The sequence below is a fragment of the Perna viridis genome, chromosome 7 (assembly GCF_037379345.1).
Source record: "Perna viridis isolate PV_CMFRI_1.1 ecotype Kerala chromosome 7, ASM3737934v1, whole genome shotgun sequence".
In the NCBI taxonomy this organism is placed as follows: Eukaryota; Metazoa; Mollusca; class Bivalvia; order Mytilida; family Mytilidae; genus Perna; species Perna viridis.
In genome coordinates this window covers 47,137,523-47,157,817 of record NC_142451.1, presented here as the reverse complement: position 1 = coordinate 47,157,817, position 20,295 = coordinate 47,137,523, and the positions used below count along the sequence as shown (strand labels likewise).

The window sequence follows — 20,295 nt, the reverse complement described above, 5'->3', positions numbered from 1 at the left end:
AAGCCCACAGAACTAATTTGACTTGTACAAAATGTACCCCAGGTGTCTGAATGGGGTAGTCTTCATTTGGGGGTAGTCAGACCAGGAGAGGAAAACCTGACCGCACCAAAGTGGGCCAAAGTGTTTAGAGCGACATACATCATGCAATCTAATGACCCAATCTGTCTACAGGGGACACATTTTGCCACCCCCACCCATTTCTCCCATTTTCCGATGGCAGTCAAGCTTTTGCTTTTTCTTGTTCCCCAATCCTCCCTTTTTGCATTTCATATTTCTTGCTGATTTTTGCAAGACAAGACAAGACACGACAAATTTGACTATTTCAAGATTTTCAACATGTACACGTACACGTACTATTCGAATCACAGTGATAAAAATATTTCAGAAAAATCGTTACAGGTATTTAACTGCAAAAATGGCAATACATGTAATTACAAATTTGTCATTCTAAGTTACATCTCTACATGTATGTGTACTTTACTACAGAGAAAAAGAAAGATAAAACATTCTACACAAAAGGACAATTAATAAATACAATGTATACTTAAGTTTCTGACAATATATTTGTACATTTAAGGAGGTGCTGTAATGAAAAAGACTGCGTTCCAATAGGCACTTAGTCTACTTGAGGTGCTTACTTCCGATGTATGTTGAATAAACACGAGTCCAAACACAATCACAAAGAATACGATATGCTTTAAAATTATTTCATTTCGCCTGATTTTTTTTAAAACCAGTAAAATTTAAACCGGACTAGGCAATAGGAATACCCCATTTACTTAGTATATTCTCATCATGGGTAATAAGGGATGCATGATTCCAACCACCCCCTTTTTTATACTAGTATTATTCATTATTTCTTTCTGAAACCGTGCACCCCAGGCATTACTTGAGTCGTTGTATGATATTGATATTTTGTAATTTCCGTGTGATATTGTTAATAAATTGTCATCGAAACTGACGAAGTATAATGGTCGGAACCATTCGCCCTAAATACATGTAATGTATATCCATCTGCAACATAAACAATGGTTGGAAGTGAAGACAAGTTTTGAAGATTTAACTCAGAACAAAGTTGAAGTATTAGCTTTAACTATATATAAATGTAGTCCTTGGATATTTTATTGGTTTTAACACTGTATATATTGGCAGATGCATACTGCTTATTGCTGCGCACGCGGTTGAAAGAAACAACTATAACCAAAAAATAAAGAAAAGGTCTGAAATTATGTAGTAGAATAGGACCAAGCTTCATGAATTGAAAGGTATCATATATATGTAGATGCAGCGTTTGAAATAACTTATTGACAAAGAATGCCCAGTGAATTAGAAATAGTTATTTCCAGCGTATGTCCCACACTTGCGAACCTTATCATGTAACTTGCATTGTAGTTATGATACTGATTGGAAAAGTCACGACATTTTTAATATGGGGTGGACAAGCGGGCAAAGATTCAATTTCACTTAAATGAGCCTTAAACGGCTTCGTATTGTCAGATTCGATAACCAAAACAAATTGAGTTGTGTGTAAAGTCAACGAAAGAAAAATCAGTATAAAAAATGCCGACGGGTAGAGTATACAAAACGATTAAATATGTGTGAAAATGATTAAACTTCCGACCCGAATTCTTCACACACGCCCAATATAAAAGCATACTGCTCATCATTTCAAGAGCGATTTTTTTCGATCTATTCATCTTTTTCCGCTATTTGTAAGGTAAATAATTGATAAATTGTCTACATACACCACTTACTTGTGTACAAGTAAACATAGGTACTGTAGAACACTGCTTCAACAATCCACATCTGGTCCATAGCGTCGTGTACTTAGTATGACAAGCTTTCTTTCTACGTGTCAATTTGATCAAACGAATGAATTTTCAGACTTTCCCCATAAAGATACAGACATCTGATGGAATTTATAATTTTACCCGTATTTTGTATTATTGATTCGCTTGAATGATAAGCTCATTACATATTTATAGACAAGATTGTACTTTTTACTTTTAAAGTGCATTCTATTACATGTATTGGCACATTTTGTTATTTATGGTCCATTACATTTTCAGTCATTTTAATTCATATCCGGATTGCTTACCTCAGATCTGTTTTCTTCCTTTCCTGGTTCATCCATAAGGTCGATTTGAATCCGTTCAAGTACATGTTTTAATGCACTTTAAAAAAAAATGACAAAATTCTGAGTAAAAGAGTTTAAAACTTTATTTAATCAAGGGAAGAACACGACGTTCATAAAAGGAGGTTCGATCTAAAAATTTATGAAAGGGGTTGAGGCAATCATGTATAATTATGCTCTTTTTTGCTCAGTTTTGAACAAATATTTCCAACAAGAGAAGTTCCAAGCCACAGAGGCCCCTTCCCCCCACAATAGATCCTTCACTGTTAATTGTAATCCAATCATACTATTAGGGAATAAGGACTGTATAAATTGAAGTTTCATTTGTTACTCAGACTTGGTTAGTTTTTTTTCAACTAATGTGACTGGGGTCTGACAAAACCTGGCTAATCATACGACACAATCAGCTGCCGTCATTATAGAGGGAAATAAAAAAACACAGGATTTAAAATAATTTGAGATTTTATCATATCTTAGTTTAGTCATATACCTTTGCATTTAATCAATATTAAGCATTTTTATTAAGTGTAAAGGCCACTAAGAGGACACTCTCTATTATTATCATACTAATTTTTAACGTTGACGCCGTTAAGCATACTTGATGATAATAAAATTTGGTAAAAAAATAACCTTGATCTTTTATGCAGGGAAGGAAACTAGCACTTTTTCCTTTTTAAAAATGAAATGTGTTACAGTGCACAATCAACTTTCATCGAACGAAGAAAACCTTTTAAGTCTAAATATTCAAATTTTTAATAATGGTAAAAATACGAAGCCAGACGATGCTGACGTTTGCACACACACTTAAAAATAGTTTGTTGAAATGGTTCATTTGGTTTCAAACTACACCCAATTCCAATGAGTTCCGGGATGTGCGATCCTGCACAAGATTTGTGTATTAATTGAATGAATTGTCATGAAAACTTTACGAAAAAACACGAAAACATATTTATCCATATTTTTAATCTTGTATTTTTTTTTTTAAATCTGTTTGGATTTGAGTTTTGAATTTCTTTTAACACTGCACAGAAACGCACCGGGCAAACTATAAACTCTACATTGATATATAGAATTATTGATCTAAACTTGAATGAAATTCCAATAATTTACATTTGAAAACACATGACTTTGAAAATCAAAATATGCATCCACTTTAAAGTAAATCCCTACACACAAAGTGACTTAATTCTTCACACTGGTAGTTAGAAAAATCGATTATTCAAGAACAAATAATTCTACCACAATTAAAACCTAACTTCCTTTCAGCCAATATAACAAAATAAGATTAAGTGGTTCACAAAAAAGTATTGGACACTTATTAATACTTTATTGAATGTTTTGGGATTAATTAAATCACGTGATACGTCTAAATACCAGTAGGACTATTTCAAACAGTGGTTCAATAGGTAATACAGGCTTGCATTGTATTTTATATATGTATGGCAGAGACAGTTAAAGGGATATAGATATTTTAACGGTCGTTATTTTATCCGTGTGTTAACTAACTTAGCAACGAGGGAAGCCTTGTGTATCGGATAAACCAAGCGTTTAGGTTTATTAATTGTTTAAAACGAACCTTATTTGAACTCTTTAAAGACTGGAGTAATTGTCACTTTATTCGTTTTATTTTGGAGTGTCAGACCTCGATTCATCATGCCTGAAGATAAAGACAAACAAAAGGAGGAAACAACACAAAAACAACAACCACAACAAAAGAAGAAGGAAAAACCTATCAAAGGACGACACAACAAAATATATCGTACACCACCAACACCCGAACCAGAGGAACTCTTGGCTAAAGAAAGGACATTTGTTCTCGATAGTAATGCTGTGAGCAGTATATCAACAGACTATTCGAAAGCTAACCCAAAACTAGGACCAGTTATCCCTCCTTACAATTCTCAGAAGGATATCCATGTTAGAAATTACTACGAATTTGAGGGAGTACCAAAAACTCTCAAAAAGACAGAACAGGTGAGTCTATATACACGATCGATGTGTTTCTATACCGGCAAGATATAGTTCCCGTCACAAATGAAGGTCGTTTCCATAGTCTCAAATATCATGTACAGTATTATAAGCTTCCTCTACAGAAGCAAAACTTCTGATTAGTATAAAATGGTTCATCCGCGATTTTAGTCAAAAGACGAGCTTTCTTTTATTGGCGGTTATATGTACCAAAATTGGAGTTTTATGGTATCCTATATCTTAGTCATGATTATATCAGATGAAATTGAGATCTCTCTATTTCCTTTTGTTGGAAAGGAATGCAATTTGATTCGTTTCTTGTACATCATTCATGTTGTCTCCCCTTTTGGGATGAAAAGGGACGGGGTAGTTAATCATGCAAGTGGTTAAGGGGAAGTATGTCCCATGTCAATCAAAAAAGATTGTCACAAAATTGCAGATTATAATTCGATGTATTACTAAATTGCAACCCTCAGCAAGTCTAAGTTTAAATCAATAAAATCTACAGTATGTACATGCATATAATCAACGGATAATACAGGCCTCTCTGTGCCACTTTTTCAATCTACAAAACAAATATTACTTTCTTTATGGCGATAAAGCATATCTAGTCCCGTTTGTTCAATATAAATTGTATTGAACACCCTCTTTAAATCAAACCAACTGTGTATTTACACTTTGATAAAACTCAATCAATGAACCATCTCAGAACAAATTATGTCGAAACACACCATGCACTCACACTGAGCAGAGCTTATAAAATAGTTCGTATTAGGCTAAACATGTAGGAATAGGGACATATATATTCATTGTATTTAAAGCCCTTTTCATGTTGAGAAACAGCGGTAATGTGAACATAGTCTTATCAGCAGATCACCATTTTGACATCCCAAATTTAACCATTAAGTTGAGTATTTAAATGTAAATATATATGTATAATAATATAATTTAAACGGTTTAATTTATGTGTTGAAGTAACTTTAAACTAATAATGGCATTTGAATGGTGTACATTTATATTTCGTGTGACGTTTACGGCTCAAAACCGATTAAATGATACGTAATAAAGTGTTAAGGTTGAAGCATATGGTGTAATGGTTTTTGAAAAGTTTTCACCAACAAATATAACATCTCTCTTCAAACCTTTCCAAATATACTTGAAACCTTTTTTATCATGTTTACATTCTGACCCAGGTTGCTGTGCTTCGATATGATTTGAGCAATCAATATTGAGTTTCCAATTTTGGTTTATTTTTATATTTTGTAAGTGGTAAGTAAATCTCTTAGAACCAATTATTTAGTATTTTTAGATATTCAGTTGAGGAGATTGTAATTGAAACTATTAATAATACTCTTATTCAAACCTTGATTTTCCTTAATTTGTTGTCCTGGTTTTCCATTGCCTACAATATAGCTGATCAAACTTTGACATGGTCTGTGGTTTTCTAAGTTTTCCGTGTAAAGTTTTGCCATATTTTATACCTATTAAGTTTTTGTTCTTGGTTTTCGTTCTTTCATGTTGGTGTAAAATGTATTGTTTGTCATATGTTTCTGTTTTTATCACGATTTGTTCTTCTTAATTATTTGAAATGTCGTTGTGATTGACATGTGTTGCCAGGAATATAATCTATAGACTTATGTCCGTTTACCTATCCACAACTTAGATTTCCCCATTGTATTGCATCCTCAATCACACAGTTACTTAATTTAATTCTAGATCCCCTAGTTCACAACATATTTATCAGTATATTTATTTATGGCCTTGATCCTTTTTTAGACACAACTGCTTCGGTGGTCTCGTGGTAGCGTGTTCACCTAGAATGTCCGGAGATGTCGTTGGGTCGATCCCCTGCCGAGTCCCACCATAGATTTAAAAATTGCCAGTAATTTTTCTCCCCCAAATACGCGGCATAGAAAAAACAGTAAGACGTCTTGTTGGGTCGGAGTCGGAATAACTTGTCCAAATCAGCTGGGTGACATGCGTACCTGTGGGTTTTTGCTTCTGTGAGCTACTGTAGCACAATAAAGACCCGGAGTCGGACTAGTACAAAGCCGGATCTGTTCGATTGGTCTATCGTTCTCGTCATGGGATGCATGAAATGTCTGTCATAAGAAGTTAAACAACAATCAATCAATTAATCTTTTAGCCATAGAAAAAAGAACGTATACGTGACTACACTTTGTTGGTAGAAAGTTTTATATGTATATAATGTATCAAAATTTAATGTAAAGCAGTAACTGATATCGTATATAATTGTAAATAATACTACCATATTCAATACATATACATGTATACTTAGATATTTGTATTTTGAAAGGACTTCATTTTATTACATTCCCTTAAAGGACAAATAAGATGACTAGCAAAATACCTTAATGTAATTTAAATATCTCAGTTTATATATTCACATAAGATATGTTTTATCAACATTATCTGACCCGAAACTTTAACATCTTCATACAAAATTGTTTGAAGTAATACTCTGACAATACATTTCACGCATCCACGTCAGTTCGAGATATCTACAAGTATGTTAACATACCCCATGAATTCGCATGTCAAGATAGAAAATTCTTACGTTTGTTAGACACGTAATCCAGTCCAAACATTATTTGTTTGAATATTACTTTTAAAAAGCACCAACATGAGGTCTTATGAAGGTAACTGACATCTAATCAATATTCAATAAAACTGTTGTTAAATGTTCACAAAGACTACAGTTTAAGCTACTCTAATGTAACATTGATTATGTCGGAAAGATCAGTACATATTACTAGATGTTGTATCTTCATACTGTTTGCTTTATTTGAATAACATTTTTTTTTTAAGTTTCTTTTTATGCATTTATCTTTATTCCCTGTTTCTTGGTGCTATTCTGTGTTCAGCACCTTCAAGCCCCTCTCTCTCTCTCTCTCTCTCTCGGTAGATTTCAGTACAAATGTACTAGTCAATTCTACACATTACTGTTTATTGAAGTAACAAGAATACGAAGTACAATGTACAAAATCTTTTAAGTTTCGTAAAAGTAAATGTACAAGTTCATTGCCTTATGTTTGTGTACGAAACTGATCATGACATTCAACATAATTATTTCTCGACTATGGTTCTTGTAAACTCTTAATTGTCGGTCTCTCCAAGAATCAGGCAGCAAGTGAATAATGAAATGAAATAACCCGTCGATTTGACAGTGTCATTTCAATAATTTTACAATCAAGTTACCCACAAAACAAGATATTTTCAGTATAAATTTGGCAAAATGAGTTACAGATTTCTTTGAAAGGCAGCGAAAATGAGTATTTCTGGGTCAGTTCGTTTGTTTGTTTGTTGGGGTTTAATGTCCGAGCAGCAATATTTCAGCTATATTCAGACGATGAACATGAAATTGATGATAAAATGAACATGAATTGATGAAATGAAAAAGGGATGGGACACAAGGACAATGGGGTCGACAAATTTTGATTGCCACTGGAAATAGGGAGAGGTAGGTAGGGTCGAGCAATTTAGCCTCCTGTGGCGGAGCCCTATGGTTCTTACTCCGGGAGAATACCACAGTAGGGTTCTTTAACGTGCGAGGAACGTGGCATCTTTCCCAACACGGTGCACCACTATGACTTGCGGTCAGGTTTTCCGTATTATAGCCTGACAACCCCAGCATTTAACACGCCAGGGGTACCCCATTCCACCACCTGGGGCACACAACCCAGTTGCTCTGTGGGCAGAGCGCCCAAGCCCCCGGCTAGGGTTCTGAGCACTATTTAGTCGCATTTTACGACAAGCTTAGCGCTGCTGCAGGCCTATTCTTTTAACAGGACTAGGTCAGATAACTCTGTCAAAAAGCACGATTTTCTAACATTGTAATTACAAATTTTCAATCCTATACAGTTATGCAGATATCAAATAGTAAGTGGTTATTTCAAATACAGAAGACCTTCTTGAGTAAAAGTAAAATAGTCGGTGAGGTTCCAGATGTTGCCTAATTCTTACATGTACAAATACTTGCACTAAGTATATCTCTGAACCTTACTTGCTCTCCGTTTGGTTGAAGTAACTTCCCACAGATTTCAAAAACCTGCCATAATTAACTGTCATAGAAATCAGCTGAAAAACATGATGGTTTAATCATGATAAATACAATCAATTTTATCTTTCAACAATGATCAATAAGTTCTATTGAAATTAAAATTGTACGTTTCACGTTGGTGGTGTTGTTGCAGATGATATAATAACTACAAGTCTTTCATATTAACAAATTATACAAATCAATGATCTGCAGTATTGAATATCTTTAACTGGATGAATGTAAAAAAGTTTCGCTGGTTACTTCATATCAATAATAATTGGTTATACACTGAATATCGGCAAAATATACAGAAGCGTCAACAGAGGGATGGTTCAAATACGTCAGAACCCCAAAACATAGCATATTTTTAACAGAGATGATCTACATACAAAATAAAGCGAACCGAATAAAACGATAACGCACAAAAACTGACGATAAGGAAAACAAGACGTTACATAGAAACCGAAGAACTAGCCATATGAACTCCTACGGGAGCGACATCGGGTGATCCGGAAGAGTAAGCACATTCTGCTTCACCAGCAGCACCCGCTATATTGCAATGGAGCATAATCCGGGAATAATCTAGCTGCAATATTGCAACTCCACGACATGAGTCAATCACTATTGACACGAGGACATAATTTTTCATTTTAACTACGTATCATGTTGTAAACATACTACATAACTTGGCAGAAAATATCCGAAATTGACCAAATTAGAGGTAACGAATGATCACCATAAAACAAACTTCGATTAATTTCTGAAATTTGAGAATTTGATCTTGAACGTGAAATCACAAAGCAATAAATTAACATAGAGCCAAATTTTTACTTGAAGATTTCACAGAAAATAAACCTATATCTCTCTGAATGAACTAGCACGAAAGCACAATTCCAAACAATAGATAAAATGAGATTAAGTCATCACTACAGAAGTTTTATAACCGTCATCATGAAATCGTGGATCGTTACCGGATATCTATCTGCACAATGAGAACCGATCTGTTCAATGTGTCATAACTACCCTTTCGTGTTTGGTCCACCTCAACTTGACTTTTTATGAAACTCGGTGGGCTTTTCTAGAAAAGCAGAAGATGCTTACCGGTGCACCTGGTTTATGGTCCCAATTTTTAATGGAGTCCGTGTTTTTCGTTTGGTTTGCTTTTGTTGCTTTGTACGTATTATTTTGGTTGATTTATGCCCTTTGTTGTGTGTGTGTGTGTATGTTCTCCATGTTTGGTCTTTGTCCATTGAATACATTCCTTTTCCGCTAGAATCTGTTTTGTACATGTTTTATACCTGGGAACACGAACACCAGTGTAAACAAGACAAATAGACCCTTTCGTGGCAAGTTGATGAGTGTGCTCAATATGCACTTCAATAAACATGTATATTGAGCATGCTCCACGCATCCTCATCAACTATCCCACAGTTAGCACACAATGTCTGCTAATTCAATTCTACATTCCATGAGTGATTCGGTAGACCTGTTTTACTGTATCATATATCTTATTCACGTAAAGTGATTTCAGAAACACGAAACAAAAACAAAAAAAATTACCGTGTGCGTGTAAGAACATATAACTGCCAATTTTTTTCTGAGCATGTATGTTTTGTTTGCTTCATTTACGTATTAGAAGTTTTGTGCTGCTTTAATGTCAGACACACGTATATGATTTTCCTGTATTTGCTAGGTGAAAAGATACACTTCTCAACAGGATCATTTTAAAGTTGATTTTTACACCTTGATATTAATATCCAATGATAAAACCTCGCATTTTGTCTATAAACAAAAAATGAAAATATGCGATGAAAACATGAAAGATAAACATAAAATGCGTGGTTTTATGTTATAGTACTACAATAAGACTATATAAGGGCTCAAATTTAACAAATTTTGATGTACAAATTTGGCTCGAATTGAAGATGATACAAGAGAGGTCCTCATATTTTGCAACAATTCATGTCCCTCATCCGTGCATTATAAATTGTCTGACTGTCACAAAATAAACAAAGAATAAGATTTAATTTGTTCTTTTGCTAGATAAACTTACAGATATTATATCGTACTGCTATCAAATTATGGTTTAATTGTAGTCATATAAGTAAGGAAAAGCAAATAAAAAACAAGATCCCATAAATATAAACAATATAAGATGAAACCTTCTAAACCGAATCACTTTCAGACTTAAAGTTGTTCATTTTAAAGGGTGTTCGGTTTACCCAGGTTAAAATACATTTAAAATGATACAAAAGGACTTCAAGAAGTATCTGGTTTAGACAGGTTTTCAGATTATTCAGGGTTTGGTTAAGACAGATTTTCAGATTATTCAAGATTTGTTGAAGACAGGGTTCGGTTTAGACAGGTTTTTGAATTATTCAGGGTTCAGTTTAGACAGGTTTCACTGTATATATTGTTCCGAGTTCGCTGCTTTAAAAATAATATTAACATTTAACTTTTTTAATTTTTCCTGCTGTTCCCTTCTAACGTATACAATCTTGGCTATGATTTATACGAATTAACGTACTGGTGGTCTTGTTCCTCGTTATTTTTCCATTCCAGTTGCTGTTCTCGTCTGTCTGCTTATTTCAGTTCAATTTATGCTGTGTTTTTTTTTTTTCAGTTCGAAAAAGGAGGTACATCTATAGAAGGACCAGTATTAGATTATTTTCATGAGCAAGGCTCAGGTTACCAGTATTTGTCACTAAGGAACCAGTTCGGCGCTGGTAAGTTTCATATTTGGTTATCCTTGTTCTACTTTGCATTATTTAAGGTAGTGAAGTTATAGATTCACGGAAACTTCTCAAAAGGATTAAAAGAGTATTTCAGTAATACGCATTCGAGTTATCTTTCATTCATTTTGAATATTGAGTAAAATGATATTAAGTGTCAATGTCTACAAGAATAAAAAAAAACATTTTGAAAGTTTGATTAGACTATTTTCTCCATCAGAATCAAGGAAAAAAGACCAGATTTTCCGAAACATTTTGGTAAATTCAGTTATAGTTTCATTAAAATGCACTGAAAATTAACATTTCAAGGGCAGACAACTATGTCAAAAACCTCATTTTTCTAACATTCTATTGAAAACTGCCGAGCAAATCCTGTGATGCAGAAATCAAACAAAGGTCTTTTCAAAAAGAGAAAGCGTCTTATAGTAAGTTCATATAGTCAGACCAGTGGGTTTTCTGATTTTTCCAATTTTGCCTAATTCTTATAAAAACTTACACTTAGTAATAGTTCTATTTATTCCAGGTCATTCAGCTGAGTTGACAGACGGCCATTCACAATTTATGCAGGGGATTAAACCAGTCACAGGATACAATGGCAAATATGGATTTAGACGAAACACGCCTTGGTTACGAATGGAACCGTCACCATTCGGAACAGCTAGTCGCTCTCCTACCCATTAAAATTGTCTTAACCTACAGAAACATTACTAACTTGCTCAAGTCATTTTTTAAGTATTATTGTGGATATATAGAACAATAGGACTCCTGGACACAAAGTATTCAAAAAAAATTCCGTCCATCGGCTAAACACAGTTGTTAATTTCTTTTCTCTCTCTCTCTCTCTCTCTCTCTCTCTCTCTCTCTCTCTCTCTCTCTCTCTCTCTCTCTCTTTCTCTCTCTCTCTTTCTCCACATTTCTTTGAAATGTTGATCACGTTATGTTTAAGCTATAACTGTGATACATGTACAATATCATATAGAGTTTATATTAATAGTATGTACTGTTATGTTGTATACTTTCTTATTCAGGTTCATGTGTGATGCTTAAATATTAAATGTACTTTTATTCAACTTTAACTAGTTAAAATTGATTTTAACTTGAATAAATATGAAATTTATCCATAAAACATTTGTTTAGTGACTGAATGCTTTTTTTTTTTTATTAATTATATATTCTTACCAACCAAATAGTAAAATTTAAAGACTTACATAGTACACTCTTACAATATGATCGAAAAAGTTCTACAAATGCATTGTTAAGCATGGAAATATAGACTTGCCAGACAAAATGCCGTTCGTTTGTCTCTGTGTGTGTTGTTTAGGTTCTTTTGAGTTATTCGGCGTATTTGTCGTGTGTACTGCTTTTTGTGTTCCCTGTGTTACTATTTTTTCACTGACTTCCGGCTACTTCTTCCGCTGTCTTGTCCGAAGGTTTTACAATCGGAGTACATGTACCTATTCCACTTATTTGCCTGAAGGTATTACAATCGAGTACCCCTCCGACTGGCTTGTCCGAAAGTATTACACTCGGGGTACCCCTCCCACTGGCTTGTCCGGAGGAATTACTTTCGGGGTACCTCTTCCGCTGATTTGCCTAATGTAAACACTCGGGGTATACTTTCTAATGGCTTGCCCGAAGGTTTTACACTGTCGTTCTAATAATCACATTACCTTATATTTTGATAGTTTACAGATTACTTGAAAAAATACTCACCATAACCACTTGTGTTTATCATATGCTAAATAACCAATTCTCTAATCAATTTATTGAACCACATTGCTTTCTGGATATTTTTGTTCAGTGATTTATCCTTAATATCATAATATTTTGCAAATTTCAATTTCATAAAGGGACATCACCCATTACCCTTTGGATCCGCTTATGCTTATATATTACTGACCGACCCTCTCACGTTATCTGAAATAAATTCTTATCTAGACATGACAGTCTGTACTGAGTGACATTTCCAGTGGCGAAGCATTTTCAAGTTTCAAAATGAGATCAATGTGGATTTTGTTCTGGTTTTGCATTTTCGATAGTATCAGAGCGCAAACTGCCCGTACAGACACTTTAGAGATTTCATTTTCAAAATATGCAAATGTGATCGAAGCACAAAGGACAGAATTAACTGAATTGCGACAAATTGTAACTTCTCAGCAGCTAGAAATTAAAAAGTTGAAAACTTCAGTTTCCGTGCTGACTCGGTTCCAGTCTGAACAAAACAGGGCTTTAACCTTACTTAAGGCACTGCTTCTGAAATATAAAGCGGACCGTAAATTGAAGGATATTGCTGGATATGCCCTTCCCCGTCCGAATTCAATGTAAAAAACAGAAGAATCTGGTCCACCCGTGGAAGAGTCGCCATTTTGGCCAAAGCAAAGAGGTAAAGAAAATAAAAGGCTTTCCCTCATCATTTTTCCTTCGGTAAAACACATTGTCATAATTTATTCTATCTTGTGAATATTCTATATATTGTACAATGATGATTTGTATATTATTCTGATTATATACAACGTGCATTTCAAAGTTGGTCTGATGTACTTCTAACAATCTATAGCTGAAATTTGGAACTAATGGGATACTTGAATTAAGGACTATTCCTATTAAATGCATTAGATGACGTTAAGACTGGGAAAAGGGGCACAACTCTTATTTGACTGATTCCTACTATCCAACGAGCACCGTACTGAATAGAACCGCGTATCATTTTCGTTTTTCTATAATTAACCTCCAAAACATACGAAAAATAAATAGAGTATACAAAATCAACCCTTGAAAACTACAGCACTTTTACATTAAAATAGTTGAACAAAAAAGGAGAAAAGTGTCCAAATCGCCATGTGTTGGTAACTCTTACTCCAGTAATGCTTCAGGTTGTCTAGTTTTTTTAATGACATGTAACAGAAAGAGTATAATGGAGTAATGGAATATCAACCTTTTACGCTGTAGAAGTAGTCTTAATCTTACTTATCTTGCTTTCAGGTGCAATCATTTTCGACGTCGTTAAAACAAATATTCAAAACGCGTACAACAAAAACAGCGGAATATTTACTGCACCAATTGATGGGGTATATGCCTTTCTTTACACACTTAAGATGGGTTGCCACACTTCAGCATCTTTTGAGATCCTTAAAAATTCAGAAGTACAAGGCACAATTCATATCAACGTGCAAAATGGATGCGCAGGTCAAATGTCTACCGGAAATATCATCACCAGTCTCAAAGTTGGGGACATTGTTTACATCAGGACGCATTCAACCATAGCGCCAACTGGAACTCTTGAGAGCAACCAATACGGATGGCCATATTTTAGTGGCTGGTTAATTTCTCCAATGTAATTTACAAATTAAAGTATATTGAATTGGCAGGCACACTCATTTTTTTTTATATATATTTTTGTACATTTTATATAATTGCCTAAAGACTTTGGTCTAAATTTGCCAAATCTTCAAACAAATTGAAACTAAAGGTAACCAAAGGAACTTGTAGACATTCTACCCAAAGCCTGGATCGCCAGCTTTCACTACAAATCTCTCGATCCGTATTTATTTTATTTAAGGATGCAAAACTCCACCACAGTAACCATGTCAAACTATTTTGCAAAGTCGCCAAGCAGGAAGTTTGTGTTGCTTCAGTCTTAAGTATAAAGCTACTAGCAAATTATCAACTGGTTACAATAGTTGTGAAGAAAACTGTAACGAATAGGTTGTGAACAGACGTACCCCTATGATCACTATATACCTTACGCAGTGCAGTAATAGGATCTTACTCCAAGGACAGAAACAAAACCAAGAAAACTGACACAATAAATAAATAACACAACTAAATAATACACACACAAACTTAATAATAAATGAGAAGCACGTGCCTCCTCTAAAATTGTAAGAGTAATCAAGAGAACCAAGTTCCGAGCGAAAAGAATGTAATCCAGGCATGAAAATAGACACACACAAAAAAGAAAATAAAATATCCATAATAAAACATACACAGCAACAAAAATAAATGAACAAATTCGTAGACCACTAAAAGGTATGAACCAGGAGTGTATATCATGAAGTATTTAAAAGATATCAAGAGCATTGAAAGTCGAGCGGAACTAAAAAAAAAACATATTTCACGGACAGACATGATATGGAAAGTAGACAACAAAGAATATGGACAGATTATGCAAAGAAACAATTTTAAGTAAATGAGCAAGTCGGACTAGTACAAACACAGCGAAAATGACATAATGCATTCTTTTGAAATTAATCCTTGTCAGAAAAAGGAGTTTAATTGGGAATTGTCATCATCAAAAATTTGAAAGTACATTTTTAAATTTGGTATTGTCAATATTTGAATAAAAAAAAACATTTCAAATTGTGAATGATCACACGTTGTTATCAGAACATAGGAAATAAAATTTAAAGTCAAGGATCCTTTAACTGATATGAACGTGAAAATTTTGTAACGTACTTTTGAAGTTCTGTTATGTGTCTTATTGTTTCAATCATATTTGTCATATTTGTCATTGGTCATTGTAGGTCATTAATCGGATATAAAAATTTGGATTTTGTATTGTATGAGAAATGAATACTGAATGATATTTGTACGCAGGAGAAAATGATATGCCAAACAAAAATATGAGTATTTGACATTTTTTTTTATCATAACAGTGATAAACCTTTCATCCTTTAAACTAGGATATTTAACATATGTAACCAGCACACGCAACAATTTTGTAGTTTCCTTTCTCGTCACAATCGAAAATCTTACCAGGGATTTCATTCTCATCCTCATCTCGTGCACATTCTAAAAAAGAGATATATGTAACACACATTGAAATTACCGATTTGCTGAAATCTGTTAGGCCTTTTTTTTTTTTTTTTTTTAAAAAGTCTGCTACTAGCAAAAAAAGGGTATATAGGTAGGTAAATTATTTTATTATATAGTTAGCAGTGTTTTATCAAATATTCCCAGTGTAATAAATTTCGATAACTCACACGGGGAAATAAATGCTGTAATTTCACTCTCGCAATTTCTTCCGCCAAAACAAATTTGTAATAAGGATCTTTACTAGTTTCGTATACGTACAACTGACAAAACAAAATGTTCATGTATAGCTCACATCTTAAAATGTAGCTAAATTGTGAAGAGAAATAAATCCTCGTTAATGTTAATTGTAAAACACATAAAATATAAGGCCTTTATATAGTTTTAATCAACTTTGTTATCATACAGGTTACACCTGTCTCGAGTCATATATATTTATTTTTTAATTTTATTATTATTTATTAACTTGTAAAAGTATTAGTATCTATAATTGTATATACTTACTACAGTCTTGGCCATCGGCTTCCCAAACATTTACACTGTATCCTTGTATCCTCCTACCGGTCTTTGTTACACAGTAGCATCTACAGTAGATTGTGATAGACAACTTATGGTAAAACAGTACTTTTTCAAAGATTTATGCATACTTCAATATTATGTGACAAAGATGAATATTAATCATATACACTCGACCCCCGTTATATCAAGAAGTGTCACAGAATTGGATTTACTCCTTCAAAGTTGCTTCTTTGCGTTTAAGAACTGTTATATAAAAATGTATGTATCTGGATATTTTGTCATTTATACTTCCAACATTTTACTAGCGGTTTGTCTAAATCATGAATTACGATTTTTTTTTGTAAATACATAACAATACAAAGACACATAGAGGAGTAAAGCTCCCTACTTGGAACCTCCGCATTGATTTGGCGCATAAGTTCCGTCTAAGTCGCAATTCGGTAATCTCGCTCCAAGGGCTCCCTTTTTAAGATTTGCTGCATTAATTCTGCGCTCTCTTTGGCATTCCGTTTCTGCAGCAACAAATAAAAAATGAAAATAAAATTCTGTTGATTGAAAAGATTATAGGAATAAATGGCATTTTGTTTTTGATGGTGACTTTATCATGGTTCATATCAGGTGAGCCCGCCATCTAAAACAAACTGTCAGTTATTCCTTTTATCGGTAATTTGTTACTTATAAAAGAACATGATGCTTGTTTTCTGAAATAAATTAAAAATATTACCCAAAAGCATTACTTAAATGGGGACTATTTTATCGGATGACCACTGATCTATATAAATTGTGATACCGTCCATTCAAACTTTAACAGGTGCGTCAGTTGATGAAGCGATGTAACAGGAACAGTTTGGCATACCACAAAATTAATTTGTTAACATCTGTTGTACATTATTGTTAAGATTATTAATAGGGATTATATAAATTCCACAATGGTGATTTACGATTTTGCCAGTTCTTCTGAAAATAAGGTCACTCCCGTGTCGCTCGATGTCCAAAGCCAAAAGACAGTAAACATTGTCAGTTATCTGGTTACCATCCATTTGCTATTTTTATTTTAAAATAGTACTTTAAAGTAACTGGTTTACAAAACAAGATAAACACTAGCTACATGTACGTAAATCGTAAGATCATTATGGTTTTTTCACATTATTTTACTTTCAGCTCAAGAGCAGATGACTTACCATTCATGTACACACGAGAATGCAGCAAATCTTAATTGTGGTTTTAGAAAAGTATACCGTATTGATTTATTATACCATTCCAGGATAAACGTTAAAGATATTTGTGATTGTTTTACACGTACCTTATTTATTTTGTATCATTCTGTTTACATATTATTTTTTACAGTAAAGATTTCAAGTAAAAGCTACCTTGCTGGTCGTTGCAACGTTATAGTAAAACGTAATTCCATTGGCCTCCCAGAAAGGGGATCCCTACGCAAGTAATTAGCGCATGCTTATTGCTAACTGACTCAATAATTTCTTTTACCCCACCTCTGACAATTATCAGTTGAAATCAACTAATCGGTGCTCTGTATTTTGATCACTTGAAGACGGTGTTACAGTATTTCCGATACACGGTCACTATTTTAGCAATATCCAGTCAGTTATCGTTTTTTTAGTTTAATACAACCAAAATGGCGACCAAACGTTTTGCGTTTGCGATGCCGATGGGGTAAATTCGTTACATAGTGATTGACTGGCCGTGTACGGAATTTACCCTGGTCAGTAGATTCTATACCTGGCTCGGCTGCGCCTCGCCGGGTATGAAATATACTGACCAAGGTAAATTCCGTACACGGCCACTCAATCACTATGTAACTAATAGTATCAAGTCAGTTTGCCAACCCAAACATTATCAGCAAGTACACATCGAAGTAATTTTGCTCAAAATACCGATAATTGTATTTATCAAGATAGGTATAAACCTATCTACGTAAATAAGTTACACAAAACGAACAGTAATCAAACAATGTGCCGTCAGTATTCAACATATGCCGAACCGTCAGTATTTAACATGCCGAACCATTAGTATTCAACATGCCGAACCGTTAGTATTCAACATGCCGAACCGTTAGTATTCAACATGCCGAACCGTCAGTATTTAACATGCCAACCGTTAGTATTCCTTGAAGAAAAAAGATCGTCTGGCTCATTTCTGTGTCTTTTTGGATAATTTTGGAAATTTCATTTGGGCATACTGTTTTTATGTAATCTTATGATTATGAAAAAATGAAATCAAATTAATACGTAAACTTTTCTACATACCAGTGGCCAATCCAACTGAAAACAGAAAATGCAGTGAAGACAAGACGAGAAAGACTTGCAGCATCATTATCGCTGTTCCTTGGATTTGTGCCCGCAGTGTGTGTCTGGTATAAGATTTACTTGTTTATATAAATCAACAAACGGAAATGTTAAACAAAAAACAAATGAAATCTTAATTGTTCCGTGCATGTTTTTGAATGCTAATTATAACCGGTCACGTTCGCAATTTTAGAAAATAAACGTATTTGTCAACCAGTTAATGCATTGAAGACATTTCCCGCATGTTTTATCGACCTTTTTGTTCAATGAAATGTACCTGCAAATGAAGAAACCTGCATCTAGTGTAAAGTTCAAGTGACAGCTAGAAAGGTACAAACAGGACCGTTACATGCGTTTGAGTTACTTTGTGCATACACAATTCAGTTATGACACAGCACTTCATCTCTTAAAATGCAAAACATGACAATATCATTTATTATTATAATTGTCTGCATTAAAGATGTGCTATTTTATCTACCCGCTTAGCATTTGATTGTAGATATTCTATGCATATATGCGTTTATGTGTGTGGTTTTCATTTAACAAATTGAAAGCTTGATGGTGTAACTTGAAAGTTTTTGCTGTGCAAATTTTCAAGCCGATTGGCTGAAGGAGTCTTTAGATCGAAAGCATATATGCAGAAGCTACTACAGCGCGGTTGTCGCGGGTAACATTTGTCCAGTTAATCCTTGAGAAGGGATTTTTTTCTTCTTCAAGATTTCTTCACTCACTTAGTGTTGTTCTTCGCCTAGAATTCAATTATTTTATGGAGTCTTCTTTTGTTTTGTGTGGTATTTTGTTGTGTTGTTTTGTTTTGTTGGTTTTGTTGTTTTTGTGTTTGGTTTTTTTGTTGTCTTACTGTTAGCGTATTAGACTGGATTTTTTCTGTCCATCTACGTTTGTGTACTTTTCAGTTGATGTCATATTTGTCGAATTAACAAGTTAAGCAACTATAGACATAAATGTATTCATCATATTGTGTTAGGTAAATCATTTTCTGAAATTGTGATTAAGGCAATCGTAGCTGCCCAACCGGCTGATATTCGTATTAGTCCGTAAGGAAATACGTAACACGTACCTAATGACCGACGTCACGTGATTGAAAATGAAATTTTCTGATGAAACATATATGATATGTTTTGTAAGCTCTCGAAATTAATATGAGTGTCTCAGGTGTGCTATGACATTTGATTTGAAAATAAAAACATAATATAACGAGAAAAGGTTTGTATGTAGATACCAATGATATTTATAGACATTTTTATTATTGCCCTTATTATCAGCCCGAGATGTTTATATTTCACACTTTCCAAATTTTGATCACCAGCCTCCCATGCGTAAATAGTGTAGCCTGGAATCGTTTTACCGTACACTTTCGTTACGCAGTAATATCTATAAAAGAAGAAAGCATGTTGTTTCTGTTTTATTATGTACATGTATTTAGCAAAAAACTATTTAGTTGTATCTTTCAATAAAAAGCCAAAGAATACGACCGTGCAATAATTATATTCTTGTATTTGCAAGGAACCTATGATCAACAGAAGAAAAAAAAGCGATGTCTTGCGAAAAAAGACCCCGATATTACTGCAATATTGTCAAGTGTAGTACAAATAACGGATGCTAATCACTACGATTTTGTTTGTTGTTGAAACTGCTTGTTTGGTATTTTGTAGCTGAGAGGGAAAATAATCCGGAAGTGAGATGTTTATTGTTCGAGTCATATAAACCTATTTCTTAAGGAAAGCATTGTATTCATGAAGCACA

General features: G+C 33.9%; 2 protein-coding genes across 2 annotated transcripts; one reads left to right on the top strand and one right to left on the bottom strand.

Moving 5' to 3' along the window:
* The first annotated feature begins 3,484 nt into the window (after nucleotides 1-3,484).
* On the top strand, nucleotides 3,485-11,735 carry LOC148613005 (sperm microtubule associated protein 1-like). Its single transcript, XM_088594966.1, has 3 exons — nucleotides 3,485-4,108; nucleotides 10,786-10,888; nucleotides 11,418-11,735. Exons 1-3 carry the CDS (start codon nucleotides 3,788-3,790, stop codon nucleotides 11,573-11,575), a joined length of 582 nt encoding a protein of 193 aa, XP_088451092.1. The 5' UTR covers nucleotides 3,485-3,787; the 3' UTR covers nucleotides 11,576-11,735.
* Nucleotides 11,736-15,434: 3,699 nt separating this feature from the next.
* LOC148613004 (saxiphilin-like) lies at nucleotides 15,435-18,931 on the bottom strand. Its single transcript, XM_088594970.1, has 4 exons — nucleotides 18,493-18,931; nucleotides 16,614-16,737; nucleotides 16,211-16,290; nucleotides 15,435-15,685 (listed from the first exon to the last, which is right to left on the bottom strand). The coding sequence occupies exons 1-4, from the start codon at nucleotides 18,557-18,559 to the stop codon at nucleotides 15,582-15,584; spliced, it is 375 nt and encodes a 124-aa protein (XP_088451096.1). The 5' UTR covers nucleotides 18,560-18,931; the 3' UTR covers nucleotides 15,435-15,581.
* Between the last annotated feature and the right edge of the window lie 1,364 nt (nucleotides 18,932-20,295).

Excerpts from the sequence above, each read along its gene's own strand:
- LOC148613004 (XM_088594970.1), bottom strand. The coding sequence starts at position 18,559 with ATGATGCTGCAAGTCTTTCTCGTCTTGTCTTCACTGCATTTTCTGTTT. Across the intron at positions 16,291-16,613 it reads AATCAATGCGGAGGTTCCAA|ATGCTACTGTGTAACAAAGA; the intron begins GTAGGGAGCTTT and ends AATCTACTGTAG. Across the intron at positions 15,686-16,210 it reads AGCCGATGGCCAAGACTGTA|AATGTGCACGAGATGAGGAT; the intron begins GTAAGTATATAC and ends TCTCTTTTTTAG.
- LOC148613005 (XM_088594966.1), top strand. The coding sequence starts at position 3,788 with ATGCCTGAAGATAAAGACAAACAAAAGGAGGAAACAACACAAAAACAA. Across the intron at positions 4,109-10,785 it reads CTCTCAAAAAGACAGAACAG|TTCGAAAAAGGAGGTACATC; the intron begins GTGAGTCTATAT and ends TTTTTTTTTCAG. Across the intron at positions 10,889-11,417 it reads AAGGAACCAGTTCGGCGCTG|GTCATTCAGCTGAGTTGACA; the intron begins GTAAGTTTCATA and ends TATTTATTCCAG.